Source organism: Myotis lucifugus, unplaced genomic scaffold (assembly GCF_000147115.1).
Source record: "Myotis lucifugus unplaced genomic scaffold, Myoluc2.0 scaffold_29, whole genome shotgun sequence".
Taxonomy (NCBI): Eukaryota; Metazoa; Chordata; class Mammalia; order Chiroptera; family Vespertilionidae; genus Myotis; species Myotis lucifugus.
The window spans coordinates 5,719,093-5,738,890 of record NW_005871077.1 but is presented as its reverse complement, the minus strand read 5'-3'; the positions used below and the strand labels follow the sequence as shown (position 1 = coordinate 5,738,890).

The following is a 19,798-nucleotide window of genomic DNA, read 5'->3' as shown; positions in this document are numbered from 1 at the left end:
TAAACCAAACATCCAAAGAAACACATTTTTGCAGGTGAAAATTATGTGAGCCAACATTATCTCTCGCTCTGGTTTATGATGTCAGGGATCCAATTTCTCCATTATTAATGTATATATGCACATGGGGATAGAGTCTCTTGGAAGGAGATTAAAAAGATAACACCGCCTAAAATCCTCCTTCCTAATAATTCCAGGCCATTCAGAAGCTGTGAGGGGCCTGGTACAGTGGCTCACTACACAGACAACACCCTGCAGAGGACTAGCTTTCTTCCTATTAACAGGCTTCACTGTGGAGAGTTCTGGGGTCACTGACACCCAGAAGAGAAACTCCCACTTCAGTAAAGTGTGCTGTTTGTATATTCAGCACTGCCTACCTAGAGAGCCTCGGAAACCACTCTTTGGTAACTGAATACATTTCTCATTTTCCATCACTTTCCCCTCTACTATGCCATTTTCCTAATACCATATTCAAACTTTCCAAAAGAAACCATAATCTCTGGATAATCCTTTCAAGAATTCTTAGAAGGAAATCTTTACTCCTTTGTCATTCCTATGGGAAACCTAACTCATGGTTACTCTTAGGATGCAAAGTGTTTTCATCACTCTCAAGTAAGGTGAGGATAGGGGGATATGTAAGCAAAAAGGCCTTTAGCTTCAGAAACTTGCACTCTAAAGCTAGGGATACTCCAGAGATAAGCCACCAGCGTTTCACATCCCAAAACAGAAAACATGGGAAAGTTGCTTTTAATTCATTGTAAAAGGGTTGGGTTGAGAGATCTTTTCATTACTCCCCAGTAGGCTGCTTTGCCATTATTAGTGCAGAAAGGAAAAGCTTTAAGGTAGAAGGCTTAAGAAAAGAAATGGAAGGATGGCTAAAGGAGGAGAGGAGCCTCTGAATATTTTAAAAATCCACATGATGTTTACATTGCGGTAATGGGGAGGATGAGGTGTGAGGAAGGGCTTTTCTAGCTGGGACCCAGGATTAGGCTTACACTGAGAGCAGGGAGGGCCCGCACAGAAGGGTAGTGCACTTGAGACAGACCCGGTTCCCTTGCCACCTAGGCAGTTTGCCGACCACTGACCTAGAGCATTCTTCTTTAGGAGCAGAGCTCGAAAGGAAGAGACAAGTCAATTTTCCAAGCCCTCCTCTAGCTCTTAGTAATTACATGCCCAAGACACAATTTCCATTTCCCACTCCAGCTGCTAAGGAGGGCCTTAAAAGTGTCTCCATTTTCACCTTTGTAGGTCTCTGCCTTTGCGAATGGGGAGCTTGATATTCCAGGAAACGCAGTGGTTGCCAAGGGACAGCAGTAATAGAGCCCTGTGCTGTGGCCAGGTTGGGGGCGGGGGAGGGGGATGGAGCGGGGGTCGGTGCAGGAGCAAAATTTGCAAACACAGGATTGTGGGCCTCAGGCCAATGAAGACTTAGTGCGTTGCTGTGGTGACACATTTAGTCTCTCGGAGGGATCTTGGCACACTAGCTGCATTCCTGGCACCACGTTTGTCAGCAAGAAACTTATGGAATAGAACTAGTATCAACTCCAGAGGGAGAGGCAAGCTGCTTTCCTAACTTCTTTGGCAACACTACTCTTTACAACTTGTGCGAATACACCCTCCTGAATAGTTACATGAACTGCTATTTGTGATACAGCTCTTAGGAGCCCTGTTGGATGGTTCTTTGAAGGGAAGTGCTAAAATGAGAGCACCGTCCCAGTTTATACATGTAACTATTGTATCCATGAATAATTCAATTCCCTAAAATTGGCATTTAATAATGACATCTCTTGCCTGGAAGAGTATGTAGTCTCTCTCTCCCTTTTAAAAATAGCTTTTACTGTTGCCAAGAGGAGAGCCTCCTATTTCCTATTAGAAGATATATATGTCAATTAAAGTGCTAGCTTCGTTCCCTGTTCAATTCCCTAGCACGGTGCTAGCAAGTCCTCTCACACCTGGCAGAAAGGTGTTCTCACAGAAAGGCCCTTAGTTCTGCCGAAAGCCTGCCCACCTTTCTTATTTGTGGCAGGAAGGCAAAATGCACTAGGATTTAGCCACTTAGTATTCAAATCATGTCAGGATTCAAGTAAAAAGCCTGTATTGCAGAGCTAGATGCACAGTCACCAAGACAAACACAATCAACAGTTCAAATCATAATTCAATTATACACAAGTGTGGGCAAAACATGCAGACCTGTCTAGTCAATGAAGCAGTGGCGATAAAAGGTATTGCTACATAAATGCCAACTTGTGAGGCTTTACTGAATGCAGAGTTGCCATTCTTTCCAGCTGCACCCCCACCCTTACCCGCATTGCTTTCTTCATCCTCCTCCTCATTCTCCACTTTTACTTCTCCTTTTCCATCTTCTTTTAAAATGCACAGCATCTCCAAAAGTATTGAGAAAGGAACAATTCCTCTGGGTATTTTCCTAGTTTTGCAAAGGGACAGTGATGCGGGCAGGCCAGTAAGGGCTACTGGAAATATGGGATGCAGTAGAGGAAATGCAGTTAATGCAATAATTCACATGCTAATGTTTAGTTCCGTCAATGTCAGCTTGATTTTCTCCTGGCAGACACAAAACTGGCACACAACTATAACTGATGCATAGTGTCATTTTTAATTTAAAGAGCATTCAACTGTCCACTTTAACTAGTGATATTATCTTTGCAGTTGTCTCCTAAGACTTTATATAAACACTAGAAACCCAGTGTGCAAAATCGCGCTGCCCCGCTCACCCGCACGCACCCCGCCCATCCGCCCCCCCAACCCTGCCACGCATAAAGCCCCGCCTACCCTCATCGGTCTTTGGCAGTTTCAGCATTAGGGCCAGAGGCCTTTTATAATATAGATAAATAATGTGTCCTAGACAGTTTGAAAGGGATTGCTAAAGATGGCATTGATTTCTTTTAAATTTCCAGATGCAGTTTATGCTACTGCCATATTTTAGCCATTACTGAAATTAATAGATCCCAAGACTTTTGAACCAAGTTAAACACAGAAATAAATGTTTGAAATGAAAGAATTGTAATGTTTTCATGTCAGTTCTCAAAGAAAAATGGAAGACAAATCAGATTATTTCTTTCCTAGTGACTTGGTAAGTAATAAGAAAGAGCAAGACACTAAGAAATATAAAATTCCAAACAAATGAAAATCTTTCTCTTTTCCTGGGGACTCTTGTTTATTGGAGATAGTTTTTCAGACCTTTTAGAGAGAAAAAATGTCCAAGTGTATCTGTTACCTTAGTGCAATATTTAGAGTATAATATTTTATTGCCACTTCCTTTATCATTTGTCTCCTTAGTGTATCATTAAGCCTGAATTTTTAAACATCACATCATTTTGGTATTTCCAAATGTGTTATGTTTCCTTTTTAAACAACAATATTCTTTCAAATTTTCAGGCTGATGGGTATAAACAAAGTTACTTGCTATTTTTAAATAAACTGCTTTTCTTTGGAGAAATTACATTCTGCAATTCAAGTGTAGTTTTGGAAGAAGATGATCTGTGTTTGAACGTTTTCCTAAGAAGTCTGGCATTTGCTGGAATTGGGTTAAACAGTAAAGGATCTCTTTATTATTCTATGGCCATATGTTTAGAGGGTCGCTCACAGAAAGTATTGTTCATGGAAAGCTCCAGCTAAGGAGACATTTTGAATTCATAAAAGAACTGCATAGTTTGAAAAGAATGCATAGCATTATGTATTGACACCACACCACCAGAGACAAAGGAACACAATTTAATAAGAGAGAATAGTGCTCATGAGATTTCTTTTTCTTGTTAATTAGTTACTTTAACTACATTGTCTGCAAGTATAATGGACAGCATTATTCTTAATAGTTCTCTATTGCCAGATGATGTATACAGACATCATGTAGTCCATTTTAATTATTTCATTTTGCTAGATTCTCCCCTCCCTATAATACAGTGGTGAGTGCAGGTAGGACTTTTTTTCCTGACAGACTATGCTGGACAGTGCTGGTTTCTAAATTTTGGAAATTAAAAGGGTATTTCTTGCTAACCTAATGGTTCCTTCCATGTTTCTGTGCCAGGTATGACTATGTGGAAGTCATTGATGGAGAAAATGAAGATGGACGTTTATGGGGAAAGTTCTGTGGAAAGATTGCCCCTTCTCCTATAGTGTCTTCAGGGCCATTTCTTTTCATCAAATTTGTCTCTGACTATGAGACACATGGTGCAGGATTTTCCATACGTTATGAAATTTTCAAGAGAGGTGAGTAACCTAGAGTAAAACAAATACAACTAAGTGCTTACTAAGATTGTTTGATTCATGAAAGACAAAGTGAAAAGAAAGACAAGGAGTAAATGCTATTATCCTTTTGAAAAAAAATCATGTATTCTCATTATAGAAATGTTAGAAATACTTTAAACAAAGGAAAAGTATCCACTATATGGAGGAAGTATATTTAAATTTTTTAAAAAATACTTCATCAATCAAAATTGCATGATTCTAATGTGTTAACCACCATTTATAAGGCATATACTCCATTAAACTCTTTTAAGGTCATTTCTTCTTAAAATATGCTTTATCTACTGTTGAAGTTTAATTCTTTCCCCCATTAAAAATGCAGTCCTGTTGCCTTAAAGTTATGTATAGCCTGTTTCTTTTATTTTATTCTAAAATTTAAACCTGGTGGTTCCCAGGAAAAGCAAAGCAGTCCACTAGCCTTAGAGTGTCTAAAGCTATCGGAGGATTTCTATTAATGGGGGAATTGTTGGGGAAAGACCTCTTGGAAAAAATAGAGCAGTAACATTTTCAATGGCATTCCCCTTAGGAATTGCATGTCAATTACCCCTCCAATATAATTACTTACTAATCTTCTATTCCAATGCTATATATTGATATGAGATAGGATCTGATAAATCAGGTCTCCCAGCCTTTAGGAATTAAAGATATATATCAGTCAATTTATAAACAATATATCTTTACCTACATATAACTGTTTTTTCCAACAGCCTATAGAATCTTTTGATGCATTAAATTCATACTTCACTTATATTTATTGTATTTAATTATTCCCTTAACATTAATGTGTGGAGGACCTATCTAGGGACAGAAGTTCAAGATTTGAATATATTGTCCTAGAATATAGGCAAAAGAGCTTTTAAAAATAGAACAAATCTAGCCATACCAATGGCAAATGCCTAAGGTCTTCTGGGTCAGCAACAACTGAGAATAGTGAAAAGGAGTCATTAGGAGTTTCTGGGAACATTGATACAACTTCTTAAAATTTCAAAGATATCTGCACTGCCCCATAGAAATGTGGATAGATGAAGAGAACTTACTTCAGACATTTATTTAAGTACATACTTGGAAACTCTTCAGTATGAATATGACATCAATATGTACAGATGATTACATATGTACATATTTCCTTGTGTTGAAAGCCATTTGGTGTGTTAAATCATTTTGTACACATATGCACACACATATCTATATTCGCTCTACCTGCATATGGCACTACAAAGAAAAATGGTGCCACCAAAGGGCCTGAGAGAACAGCCATTTCAGTGTTCTCAAAGATCTGAAAATGGTTGAAAGAGAAAAGAGAGAGAGATCTATTACTATGTCATTAAGAATTATTCATCTTCTTCCAAAAGAATTCCATTCCCTTCGCTCTCTTAGTCTCAGATGTACCATTATTTCTCTGTCCTGCTCTCCAGCACCATCCTTAAAACAGAAAGCCTTTTTTGATTTTTTTCTTCTTGCCTCCCTACATCCCATATGGTTTCTAGTTCTTTGGAATTTTACCCTAAGATGTCAGAGTCACATTTCCTTTCCATGCCCATTGCCATTAACTAAACAGGCCTAATCTGTGGTTCTCTCCACCCTCTCTTATTCTACATACATTTTCTCAAGCAGTCCTCAAGCCATAGTCTTCAAAATGACTATGGCAGTTCTCATGGGTCATAGTCAAGCCTCATTGTCTTGTTGGGTCAAGTGCAAGGCTTAACATCACCTGTTCAGGACCTTCTCCAGCTCCTACTCTCACAGATCACAAGCTGGCTTTCTGCCTCAGGATAGTGCACTGGGTAATGCCCAGCAGACCTGAATGTGAATTTTAATTCTGCCACTTACTATTTGAGAATGTTCAGAGCCTCCAATTCCTCATCCGAAAAATGGATAATATTATCTAGCACAAGCTTGTTGTAAAGATCAGTTGAAATGGAAAACATGCAGCCACTGCCTGGCACTGAAGATGTGTCCAATAAGAACTTATTGTTGCAATGATTATGGATTAACCTGGTGCCTTCTGGATTCATAGCCCTTTCTCTCTTCGGTTTATGGCCCTTAACTTATATAAGCAGCTAGCTCTGTCTAAATGAATTTTTTTCAGGAAGCTCTTCCAAATTAATATACTTTGTTTCCTATACATATACCCAACTTATCTCCTACATATAAATATATACATATATATACACATAATGTATTCATATGCACACAAATGTTTCACTTACGTTTTTTCTTAATATTTTCAAATTTCTAAAAAGAATATTTTCAAATTTCTTCATGCATGCATGTTTCCTTTCCCAACTACATTGTTATTGCTGAAAAATTCAAGAAGACATTGTCCCCCTCACTATGCCTCCTAGAACCATCCTGGAACCCAATGTCTCTCCCCAGGTACCCCCCGTTTCCCTTCTACATCTCTTCCCAGGTGCTGAAACCTTCAGCCACCAGCCCTAAAATCATTCCCATTCACCTAAAGAAATTTCTGTGGGAAATCCAAGCCAACCCACGTATCACTCTTCCCTTCCTTCCCTTGGCCTGGGCCATCCAGGCCCAAAGCAGGAAAAAAGCTGTAGTCGTTTTCTATGGGTCTCAGTGCAGGAGAGGGGCGCATTTACTAAGAGGGGGATGAGTCTCTGTGTAAGTCATTTGATTAAAAGTTTCTATATTTAATAATTATTCCAAAGAGAGTATCTTAGCTATTATTATTATCCATTTTTATTGCCATTAATAATGAAATGTCACTCTTATAGCTACACAGAGTACTCTCAGTTTTACAGATAATGTCAGAAGCATGGTGTTCACTGGCTCCAGTGCTGGGCATGCACCTTGTATCAGCAGCTCATTTGCTCCTAGGCATAGGGTGCTGCTCGCCCTCCCTCCTGTTCCTTGCTTGTATACTCACTGCAGAATTCCTTAACCCACTCCTGCCATCTCCTTTCTGGGGATGTATTTGCTCAACTGTGGCAAATTTATGCAATTGTGAATAAGGAAAATATTAAAACAAATATGTATGATGGAGGAAATAGGAAATTATAGAATCTTTTAAGTTTAAAGGGATTTTTTTTTCAAATCCCAAAGTCTACCTCCCATTTGCAATGCACAGATTCTGAGGAACAGAAAGGTTAGGAGACCACTGAAGCTATGCAGCAGATTTGTGGTAAAAAGGCAGGACTGGAACTCAGACCTTCTGGTGCTCAATCAAGTTCTCTTCCATCACCACATGGAATTTTCCCAGCTTTTGTCAAATACTTTAGAAAACCTGAGCTAGCTTCCAAAGGTATCTGACAGGACAAGGACACAGTGAAAGCATTGAAATATATTTTATTTTTAAAGTATGCCCTTATTTCTGTCATTTTTCTCTCTCTCTCACTTATCTTAATCTCACCTGGATAGTTTTATCTAAGAAGGAGGAAATATCAGTACCGGCATTAAACCCTGCTTTTGCTTTGCCTTACAAGGACCTAGCCAACATATTGTTTGCCCCAGGGAGGAGGTTGGAGGTCTCCAGGGTCACTGTTCCTACATCTTGGAAATAAAATTCTAAAGGATTCCCAATATCATAGTCTCCCAAAATGTATACACACTTTAATAGCTGATAGCTCAATTTTGAAAATGAAATGCATTTTAGTGAATACTGCCTTTATAATTATTCAAAGTATGTGTATACATTTTTAAGACCACCCTATTTAGTGCTGGATGCCATGAATTGAAATTGTGTCATTTGTGTAGTCATAAGGTCAGCTTAATATATGTCTGAATATGCTTGATCAATTTAAATTACAAATCACCATAATTTGTAAAGTATTGATCAATGAATAGTCATTAAAATCACACATTAAAAATATATACATTACACTCATATATATAATTTTAGAATGGCAGACAGTACTGTCTCTGATACTGTGGGGAAGGTTAGGATATCAACCTTGATATTAGGTGACTTCTAGCAGCATGGCCTGTAATCACAGTTATGGCGCCCTCACTAGCAGCCACACTTTACCAGCACACCTGTGTCAACACCGCTCAGAATGAGTCACTCACCCTGGGTACATGTACGAATTACCTTTCACAGTTAGTTTGTCAAAAAGGTAGAGGTCACATCTGGCAAAGTTACTGAGTCACTGGTGTAGGAATCTGAAACCCAAACTCTCTCCATTGAATTCTCCCTCTCGCCTTTGTAAATGTTCCATTTCACCAATAAAGGGCTGTCAGTCTCAAGATTTAAGGATTTAAGCTTGAAGGGGCTATAATTATTTCTCTGGGACTCTGTCAAGAGATTTCTGTACTTACTCATTCATTGTTCCCATGTGATTTTATATTTGTCATTTTTTTCTCTCTAAACAGCAGAAGTTTTTTAATTGCTCCACACAAATGGAAAACTAAGGTGAAGACAATAAATCTGAACTTGGCTTTTCATACCTAGTAGTACTATGAAAAGGCTGAGTGATTTGGACAGTGATTGCAAAGATCGGCTTTTATTAGAAAGATATGTGGTCTTTGCCCAGGTTATTTCTTAATGAAGTCATTTAAAGGGATTTTCACTTTGCTCCTTTTTCTCTTTTGTTCATAGGTCCTGAGTGTTCCCAGAACTACACAAGCCCTAGTGGAGTGATAAAATCCCCTGGATTCCCTGAAAAATATCCCAATAGCCTTGAATGCACTTATATTATCTTTGCACCAAAGATGTCAGAGATTATCCTGGAATTTGAAAGCTTTGACCTAGAGCCTGACTCAAATTCTCCTGGGGGCATGTTCTGTCGCTATGACCGGCTAGAAATCTGGGATGGATTCCCTGATGGTAAGAAGGGAAAGAAGAATCCCCAAAAGGGAAAGACCTGAGGGGCCGGGGGGGGGGGGGGGTAATGGGATCCTTTGACACATGTCATGATACATGCATCATTTTTTAAAAATAGCTCAGAAGGAGGAAGGAAATCAATAATTCTATGCAGAGCAGCTTTGAGCTCAAACAGCCTTAGTAATTAGTTCAACTCCTTCATTTTGTAGATAAGGAAACTGAGACCCTGAATGATCATGCAAAACCTCATACTTTTTTGTGATATAATTAAAAACCAATATATAGTTTTCCTGACCAAAGTATTTTGTTCATTTTATTGACCTGTCTACTGGTCATTAATTCATAGGCTGTTAGAGGAGAATATCTTAAGAGATAAATTAAATCAAACCACTCATTTTACCAATGCTGAGCCTAAGAGAAGTTAAATACCTAGTAAAAGTTTAGGGGTGAAATAAGCATCCATTATGCTACTGAAAAATTTAGAAGAGGAATGAGAATGTTTGAACATTTCTAATTTAGACAGACCTTGCCCACTTCTAGTGAATTTTTATCTTTGGCAACTTGAATCACCTCAATACATTCTTCATATTCATTGTTCCTATCATCTAAATTCATTATACACTTTTTTGATTGAGCACCTGCCCTGTCCCAGGCACTATTCTAGCCACTTGGTAAATAAAACCATCAAAGATGACTATCCTTGTGGAGCTTAGATTTGGGGGGGGGAATGAAACAATAAACAAGGCATAGTACAAATAAATGAATTATATGTATGGAATGTTAGAAGGTGAGAAGTTCTATAAACAAGAAAAAAGTGAAAGAAAGAAAAATAGAGCAGTATGAAGGTATGAAAAGTGCTAGTGTTAGGGGAGAGGGATGTGTGGAATAATTTTTAAATAGGATGGTCAGACTAGGTCTTCTACAGAAAGTGATATTTGAGCTAAGATTTGAGGGAGGTCAGAGAGGTAGCCCTGTGGACACCTAAAGGAAAGTTTTCCATTTAAATCCTTGTGAATTAGAAGAAGAATGGCAAAAATACACACCCAAATTCTGAACAGCGGGAGAGAACATCAAATAATTTGCTGCAGCTGCATTGCATGGCATAGCTTGTCTTGTGTTTAGTCTGGTTTAATATTAATATTTTTCTAGAGAATACACTATACAAATCAGAAAGGGCAGTTTGGAAGTTCTTACAAATCATGCAGTTAGACATATATAACCATCTATAAAATATTATTTTATGATATTATCAATTTGGAGGAAACAGTATTTAAATAAATTATAGATGGAGAACAAGTATAATGTAAAAGAAATTGCCTTTGACTTTGAAATGACATTAAATTATCAGTGTAATTTAATTTAGTTATGTTCCTGTTCCTAGACAGTAAAGGAGAAAAACTGGGTTTAAAGAAAGCTTATATTGTCATTGGAATACATGGATAAGTTAACATTATTTTAGCTGCTTTTTTAGTCTTTTACCATATAAATAGGGTTATGATGATCTTAAGGAAACTCCTTCATTAAGTAATGAGATTTTCCCAAACAGAGTACTGATTGATTTCCAAGTATTCAATCCAATAATTAGGAAAACAATATTATAATAGTATTGTAATAATAGTTGGAACATTTAATAAAGGGTTCATTTGTTCACAACCCAAATTTGCAGCCTTCCTTTCTAGAACTTACATTTAAATTAACATCTGAAAAAGAGGTCTAATCAACCACCTTATTTAGAATACTTTCAGAAAGAAGCACATTGTTATTAGTGTCAAGGGTTTTTCAAAGTAGTAATTTTCTGGCTTTGGAAAATCACTGAGTTGAAGGGAAGAACAATTAACAATGAGAGTTGTTAGCCTTGCAATTCACCCATGTTTTGAGCTATGGTGAGTTTGACTTGATCCCAGAGAAAACTGGCTTTGGAATGGAAAAAATGTGTTTGTATATTTGTTAATGTTTACCTGGCCTTGTCCATCTTATGCCAACGTAGCAGCTCACTCTCCTAGCCAAAATGAGAGACTGTGTGCTCTCCTGAGTTTCTGTCAGTGGCACTAGAAACATTTTTTCATAGTAGTTCAATACATAGTTTCTCTGCCAGCAAAATTGCTTTTAGTCTTTGATATTCTTTCCAAAAACAACAACCAGAAGGCGCTGAAGGCTTTTAACCACCAAGTGATTTTTATGTTGCATTTTATCACAAACATTAAATTAGATGACTAAGTAATTCAAAGCTACCCATTGATTCAAATAGACTTTGAAGAAAAGCAGTTCACTCCAAAACTGGAAATCCAAGGCATGCATGTTGTGAACCACATATCTCCATCTATCATGCTCTCTGAAGCTCTGTGGATTCACAAGTAGCAACTCTGAAGTAATTGAGGAAGTTTAAACATATAGCTAAGCATGCTGCCTGGTTGATGCCACAAATGCTTGTGCTGAATCATGGAACCAAGTATGAATGCTTAACTCACACCACATGGATGCAGATGAAGTCAGCCCCCTTCTGGGGACGGGGGGGGGAGAAGCTGGGACTATCCTTGTTACCTATATCCTAAGCATTATTGATGATTTTAGGAATACCTTTCATAAAAGCTAAATTGAGTTCTGTTTTTAAAAATTTACTTTTAAATTAAAATTAACCTTCTAAACTATAAATATAAAATATAAATCACATAAATATAAACATTCCAAAATATAAATGCAAGTGTTTTTCTGGGGAAAAGTTGCAAAGTCCAGATATTCTCCACCAAAAGGTTCATTATTGTAAGACTAATATACATAGCCTATCTTGCACCTTTCTGAAATGATTCCATTATTTATTTATTTATTCATTCATTCATTCATTCAAAATACCTCATTTTAAAATGACCTCTTTAGATTAGATCATTGTCCTTTTTTTAAAAAAGTAAAAAGGTAGAAAAAAGCCAAAGTGTCTGACTCTGAAGTAGGGTGGTAATTATTGGAGAGATTAATGGGAAAATACGAAGAATGAGGTACTACCATTTCCAGTTCCAGGTATATCTTTTAAACTATACAAGTACTATATTGGTTTCACACCTGAGAAGATATCAATGATTTTAGGAATTGTAGCAGTTCTACTCTCCCTCAAGAGATAGCTTAGTCCATATTGCTCGCTTAAATTCTTCAACAATTCAATTTTTGAATGATACTTCTGTTTTTGTGACAATTTTCTTCTCCTTGGTGTTGAGTCCAAAAGAATGGGAGAAGGAAATCTAGTCTCTGTGTTCATGTAAATACACAAATGCACACAAACCTGAGACGGACAAGAGTACTTTACCCACTCTCCCTCAGATCAATATTGCATTAGTTTGCTAGGCTAAGGTCTCACTGTTGTTCAGGAAAATTCAATACTTCTTTGTATTATAGTCGAAAAAGCCTTTCACTCTCATATCTTGAGGGTTCCTGTAGAGAGTTGTATTCTGCTGTCTGGGGCAATGTTCTAAAGGACAGAAGGCAGATTTACACAGCATGCCATACACATTATAAACCAGTGAGTCATGGAGACTCTAAATTATGAGTCTGCAGTAGACAAGTTCTCTTCTGTTTGCTCCTTCAAAAAGACTCCCCCTGCCCCCACCCTCTCCAGAGGAACTGGGTGACAGTGGTGGGGGAGGATCAGCAACCAGAGCTGAAGGGGGTGACTACAACTTCCCTTGTGCCCTATATTCTTGCTAAGGTCAGTGACCATGGTGATCAGAGAAGGACCCCAACGATTAAGGCTGTAAAAGTTTGCCCACAAACAAAAGAAAAAGAAAGTGATGAAACCACAATAATGGAATTTAAATGAGGGAGGATGAATGGACTCTAAGCCTCCCATTAAGATTGAAGACCAGAAATGGGATTCTTTTTAAGGAAAGAAAATATTTGAGTTTATACTCTAGCTAGATATTTTTATGCATATGTTATGGGCAACTTTACACTCCATATTAAAGGAAAAAAGTGTTGGATTGTGGTAGGGCCACATTCGGAATGAGGAAAATCTAGCAAAGTACTAGCACTTACAAAAGAATCTGAGGCCAGGATTAAAGCTAGAAAAACAAACAAACAAACAAAAAACAGCAAAAGTTTCATCTTCTGAAATGTTCTCTTCTGCCAACTTGGAATGTAACGAAATGTTCTTCCCATAATGCAAAGCCACTGCCTATGACCATGTGATGCATTCTAGATAATCTTTATCAATTCCCCTAAATGGGTCAGCCTTCTTGTTTCCTTCATAATAAAGCAATATAAACATACACACAATGTTTGCTTGCTGAAGAGTGAGGGATTACAATAGACAGAAAACTCTTGGTGTGTTCTTTATTGAACTTATTGGGATGAGATTGGTTAATAAAATTATACAGGTTTCAGGCATACAATTCTATAACACATCATCTGTATATTATATTGTGTGTTTACCAACCCAAGTCAAGTCTCCTTCCATCACCATTTATCCCCTCTTTACCCTCATCTATCTCCTCCACCCCGCTTCCCTCTAGAAATCACCATACTGTTGTCTATGTCCACATGAGTCTTTCTTTTTTTCTCTTTGCTTAATCCCTTCACCCTTCTCACCCAGCCCTCCATCCTCTCCCCTCTGACAGCTGATAGTCTGTTCTCTTTGAATTCTGTCAAATCAATTGCTTTGAATGCATGAAATAACCTTTTTGTACCAACTCAAATATGTAAACTACGTGGGGTTAGATTTTGTTTTTCTTTTTCTTTGTGTTTTTTGTTCTCTTTTCAAGAGTATTGGCTAAGAACTAAAAACCTGTTAGCTAAGAATATGAACACTCTAAAAAGAAGGGTTCTCAAATTAGTTGCCAACCTAAGAACTCAGCTGATATGTGGGACTCCAGGCTGATCACTTCTGTGGGTTCGCTTTTTCAGTCATACTTGGAGTTTCTCTGAGCCCTCGTCCACAGCCTTCTGCATCCAAGCTGCACATACAGGCCTTGGAACACCTCTTCCCTGTTGAAGGCTTATCCTGCCAGGGATAGGTCCACCTACTGTATTTTCTTGAACAAAGCAATAACTTTTAGTTGAAATGCACAAAATCATGGGTTTCTTGGAGGGTAAAATGGTCCACGTCAGATTGTCTTTCTAAGTCCAAACCATCTGGTACGTTTTTACCATATGTGCAAAGTAAAAACCTAGAGAAAATGATACTTTTTATTTGTCTTGCTATTGATCTGGACAGGGAAATGGAAAGATTCTCCAAACCCAGATGGCCCTGCACCATCCATAAGACAATTTATAATTATTAATTGCCAAGATTTGTCTAAAAGCACTTCAACAAGGGTGTGGCCAGTGTAAGCCAAATAGCAATTTAACTTTATCACAAATCAATCAGCATTCCCAAACTTGACTGCCTCAGGGACTACTTTCTTCCTGGTGCACACAGTCAAATAGCTGCTGGGACCAGCTCTTGGCCTCTGGACACCAGTGCAACGCAGTCAGGGAAAAAAACTAGGACCGAAGTCAGAAAGATGTATTTTCATTTCATTTTGATTACAACTTGCTATCTTGCATAAATGATTGGTATCTACAGTTTCTAAATTTTTAAATTGTCACAATTGTAAATTAGTCTTCAGATTAAGTTCTGAGTTGGACAGGATCCTTTATCAAAGTCACTGATATTTGTCATAATAGGGCTCTAGGATTAAAATATAGAATGAGGGAAGAAATCAGGGTTACACAGTGTTGGATCAGACCCTGAGTATTGCCCTGGTTGCAGCCAGGATCCCAGGACATAGGCCTTCCTTAGGATCTCCTTCTAGGGCAGGGCAGTGAGGACAGGCAACTCTAAGAGACCTTGTTCACCACAGCATCGAATTGGTCCTGGAGATGAATTCCAAGGTTCCACTTAACAGCCCAAATCTCATTCTTTGAAAGTGAAGAAAGCATTTTGATTCTGTTACTGAACACAACTTGCTTCCCAGGGAATGTGGTGATATCTGTTACTGCTCTTCTGAGTACACTTGGAAATTCTCTCCACAAACCTGATTGGATATGTTCAAAGCAAAGCAATTAGCCAGGGAAGATGCTTTGTGTAGAAAAACACTGGGTTCCACTGGAACCCATGTTTGCAAATGGGGGTTCTTGCATCTGCTTTAGAAGAAAATATATTTTAATGTTTTCTGCATTTCTCCCTTTCCAGTTGGCCCTCACATTGGACGTTACTGTGGACAGAAAACACCAGGTCGAGTTCGTTCTTCATCTGGCATTCTATCGATGGTTTTTTATACTGACAGTGCGATAGCAAAAGAAGGCTTCTCAGCAAACTACAGCGTCCTGCAGAGCAGCCTCTCTGAAGGTCAGTGTTCATTCACCTTGCAAAGCCTGTGGGAAATACTCCTTGTTATTCTTCCTCACACACCAGGGGTAGCAAGAAACAATAAAGAAATGTTTCGTGAATTGGATTGCCAAGTGTTTATTTTTCTCTTTTAAGTGGGTTTTACGAATATCAATAGGAAGAATTATCTGGTGTGCTTTCTTAATAAAATTATACCTGAGGTGTTTGCTTATAAGCCTCTGAAATTATGGGAGAAAGTGGGAAATCAAAAAACAGTGCTTTGAAACAATGAAATATGCCAGGCCACCTACCTGGCACCTTCAAATATGTATTGGGCTGAGATTCCTAAAAGGACAAGCATGCATCATGGATGATAAGGATGAATCTGTGGAGTTCATTGACAGGGCAGCCATATAGAATGGATGGTGTGCCATGGTTTGGTCTGCGGAAACCGTTATGTTGTTCTTTCTTAAGTGAATGAAAATGGATATTCATGTAAAAGAAGCATGTAATTTCTGTTACAACTTTGCATAAAAGAAAGAAAAAGGAATATCTGTTTATATCTTATTAAAATACTCAAATAACTCTGCCCTTCCTCAAAGTTTATGTGTTTTCCAGCTTTTAAGGGCCCAATGGGGGGAAAAATAACGAAGAACAATGAATAAATTGTTTCATCAGTTCTAGCTTTTGGGTTGTAAAGTAAGATAAGGAGAAGACTAGGTGTTTGGAGACCTTTTATACCAGATCTTAATGGAAAATAAAAAGGCCAATTAAATTCCAAGAAATTTAATTGATTAATTAATCCATGTATTTTTGTGCTATAAATATTTTTATATTACAAATAACAAACCTAACCTTAAAAGTATAAAACCAGTGAATGAAAACCTTTTATGCCTTAAAACCTTACCTATTGTGATAGAAAATTCAAAAAATGTAAAATTTTGGTTAGTTGAGATTTTCTGGATGGTTCATTTTTAAAGCCTTTTTCACTTTAGTGCCTTAGATTCACATTTTCCTAAAATTAATGATTCATTTTCCAATATCATATGTCATATCAATTTCATATTTTATTTTTTCACTTAGTGTATGAGACCTAGTGGAATACAAGGTCATCATTGTTAGCATTATTTTATGCTCTAAAACTCTTAAACTGTTGTGCCCTTTGGGATCATATGATACTGCATTTACCCCTGACAGATACTTTTGTGTTTTAATAAAATAAACTGGTGATTTTAATAATCATGACTAGGCCAGGAGCAGGTAGCATGAGAACTAAAAGATGCAGAAGAGGTGGCTTGGGTGCCAATTGCAAGGATTCTGAAAAACAGAGTTAAGGACTAGTGTCCACTGACTATGGATTGTAAATGGACATAGAATTTTTTTCACCTTTATTAAATACTGTAAGAAATAATTCAATAGTAAAATTTTATTGAAACACAATTTTTGGTGTGTGCCCATGTGACATGTCTACATACATTCAACTTTGAAAAGAAATCGGAATTTCCATCATTTCCTACCAATTTCTAATAGTATTCCTGTCAACCTTGGTCCAGTTGGAAAAATATTTAATCACTATGAGGTCATCATAGTGTTGCTTTAAGTGATTATTGTCATGGTCTGGCTGGGTGGCTCAGTTGGTTGGACTGTCATCCCACACACCAAAAGGTTGTGGGTTCGATTCTGGGTCAGGGCACATTTTGGTTTTGATCCCCAGACATGGTGCATATAGGAGGCAACCAATCTATGTTTCTCTCTCTTCTCTCTCACATCGATGTTTCTCTCTCTCTCTCCCCCTTACTCTCTCTTTTTCTAAAAAAAAAAGGAATATATATCCTCAGGTGAGGATTAAAAAAAAATATTTCCATGAACCTGAGTGTCCATCAATAGATAAATCAAAGAGAACATGTGAAAAATGTAATATTATTCAGCCATAACAAGAATGAAATCTTACCATTGATGACAAAATGGATGGACCTAGAAGGTATTATACTAAGTGAAATAAATCAGACAGAGAAAGACAAACACTGTGTGGCTCCACTTATATGTAGAATATATAAAACAAAATAAATGGGCAAACAAAACAGAAACAGAAATTATTGCCACGAAAATGCATATATGAGTCCTAGCTTCTAATAAGTTCTTTACTGTCATCTTTTGTAAAACTTTGTTTGAACACAATATGAAATTTTTAGTCTGTCAGATTAAAAAGAAGAAGAAACACAGGTGCCCTGTTTTGATGACTTTGGGCCATTTTTTTCCTCCTTTCAGATTTCAAATGTATGGAAGCTCTGGGCATGGAATCGGGAGAGATTCATTCTGACCAAATCACAGCTTCTTCCCAGTATAGCACCAACTGGTCTTCAGAACGCTCCCGCCTGAATTACCCTGAGAATGGATGGACTCCTGGAGAAGATTCCTACAGAGAGTGGATACAGGTAGGTCGCTTAAGACCTGGCACATTTAGGGTTGAAGATGATTTTGGTCATTTAGAAAGATGGTTGAAAAAGCGCAATGCCTGACAAGTGCCTTCAGATGAGAAGAGAAGGCTAATGGGCACTAAGTCACTGTGGAACCATGTCACAAAGGCACACCATCAAAAAAAAAAAAAGCAAGCCCTGATGACATCTCTGAAAAACCATGCATCTTCTCAAATACTTACATAGGACTCTTCACAGAATTTAAGCAAAGATGTCTCACTTTGGTAACACTGAAAGATCTGATTTTTCCCCAAAACTACACATTTTTTATTAATATGCTTCCTACTTCAACAGATGTTTATTTCCTGGATGAAATATATTAAACCTACTTGTAGACTTGGGTGAAATACTTGTTCCCAAGTATAGGGTTTTTAATTTATTTGTTCAGGTAGACAAAGGGAAGAAGCAGATTGAGGTTCACTTTTCCATGTAGGGTAATATAGCACAGGCGGTTTATTTGGGGGCACTGGTCTCTGTGGATTATGTTTACACATCCATGTATGAAATGCACATATTCATATTCTCATTAGTGAAATTGTTTCTGCTTTCCTCACTTTGCTCTGGCATTCCCTTCTCTCCCATAACCCTTATATTCCCCACAAACCCTCCTCTCGTCAGTAGTATCCCCACCCCTCACTCATCTCTGGTCTTGATCCTAACACCATATCCAGTCCTCAACTTGCCCAACCTTGATATCTGGATACCCCCAGACAAAGCTCACATTCTTGACTTTTTCACCCATTGTAAAATGAAACACACATATCTGGCTGAGTGGGTTAACCTGTGGGCAAATTATACAAAGTGAATTGCTGAAGGATCCAGGCTCCCTTTTGAGGAGAGTAGGCAGCACCTTGCATTCATTGCTAGATATATAAAAATGACTAATTAATTCCCAGAGGGAGAGTTTCTCAGTAAGAAAAAAAAAACCACGGTTATTAACCCTCTATTTTCAACATCTACTGCTGCTTCAGTCTTTTGAGAACAAAATGCCAGATTTTGTTTTACTTTGGAAAGGTCAATATTAGTTTAACATACATTTAATGTGAAATGGCCTATTATAGGAGACAAACTCATCCTAACCTCTTACAGGAGACTGAACTAATGCTGAGAAATATCTAAAGGGTGAGAAAAGATGAGACTTTTCCAGTTCTATATTAAGTCAGAAATGAAATGAATTTGCCTATGTCAAAAAAGCTCTTGGTAACTTTAACTTGTTTTTCCACATTCCCAAACCAACAAGCAATTGTGTGTGATTGACAGATGTGCCTCTAGAGGAAAGCTTACATTTTGCAGTGCTAAGCGTGTTTGCATGGTAATGTAGTCCCATTCTTGGTAATGTGGAAAGCGCTCAATAATTTAGGGGAAGTGGTCTTGCAAGAGGTCTGAAATTGCAACTGCAGCAATTCTTCTGTGCAAGGCAAGTCAGTAGAAACACGGAAACAAAATAGGTCCTGCAAAGTAATTTTCAACAGGACAGGATTTACATCATTCTCAGGAGTTAGACACAATTTGAGATTGCCCTAGATGAAAAAAATATCTCAAATGTTCCAACTCTTTCTATCAAAGCATGTTCAGAAAAAGCAAAGTAACCAAAACAAGAAGGTTTATTTCTTTCTTGTGCTACTTTCCATCTCTGATTCGCTGAAGGGCTGCTCCACATTTTCTCAAACAGGGCCCACAAGGAGGGGGAGCAGCCGTCATCTGAAATGTTGCCTGTCACCAAGGCAGAGGGAGAAAGAGAGTGTGGTAGAACATGCTGGCTCTTTAATTCCCTCAAAAAAAGCACTTCCACCCACTTTTTTTTTTGCCAAAGCAAATCCCACAGCCACAGTAAACGTCTGAGAGGCAGCAATTCAACATGTGCTAACAGGAAGAGAGCTAGAAATAGTTGACAATTGTGCCATTCATAAAATAGTTACCATTTATTGTGTACTTACTATGCGGCCTGACCTCGCTGAATCCCTGACATAATTTTAATTCTCTGAGCAA

At 37.8% G+C, this 19,798-nt stretch overlaps 1 protein-coding gene across 1 annotated transcript in view; it reads left to right on the top strand.

Moving 5' to 3' along the window:
• The window catches only part of NRP1 (neuropilin 1), a 179,006-nt gene that overhangs the window by 61,256 nt on the left and 97,952 nt on the right, over nucleotides 1–19,798 (top strand). The window contains exons 3-6 of the mRNA XM_023752176.1: nucleotides 4,043–4,224; nucleotides 8,816–9,043; nucleotides 15,198–15,353; nucleotides 17,601–17,767. Of these exons, the coding sequence (XP_023607944.1) occupies nucleotides 4,043–4,224; nucleotides 8,816–9,043; nucleotides 15,198–15,353; nucleotides 17,601–17,767 (733 nt within the window). The remainder of the gene's footprint in view (nucleotides 1–4,042; nucleotides 4,225–8,815; nucleotides 9,044–15,197; nucleotides 15,354–17,600; nucleotides 17,768–19,798) is intronic.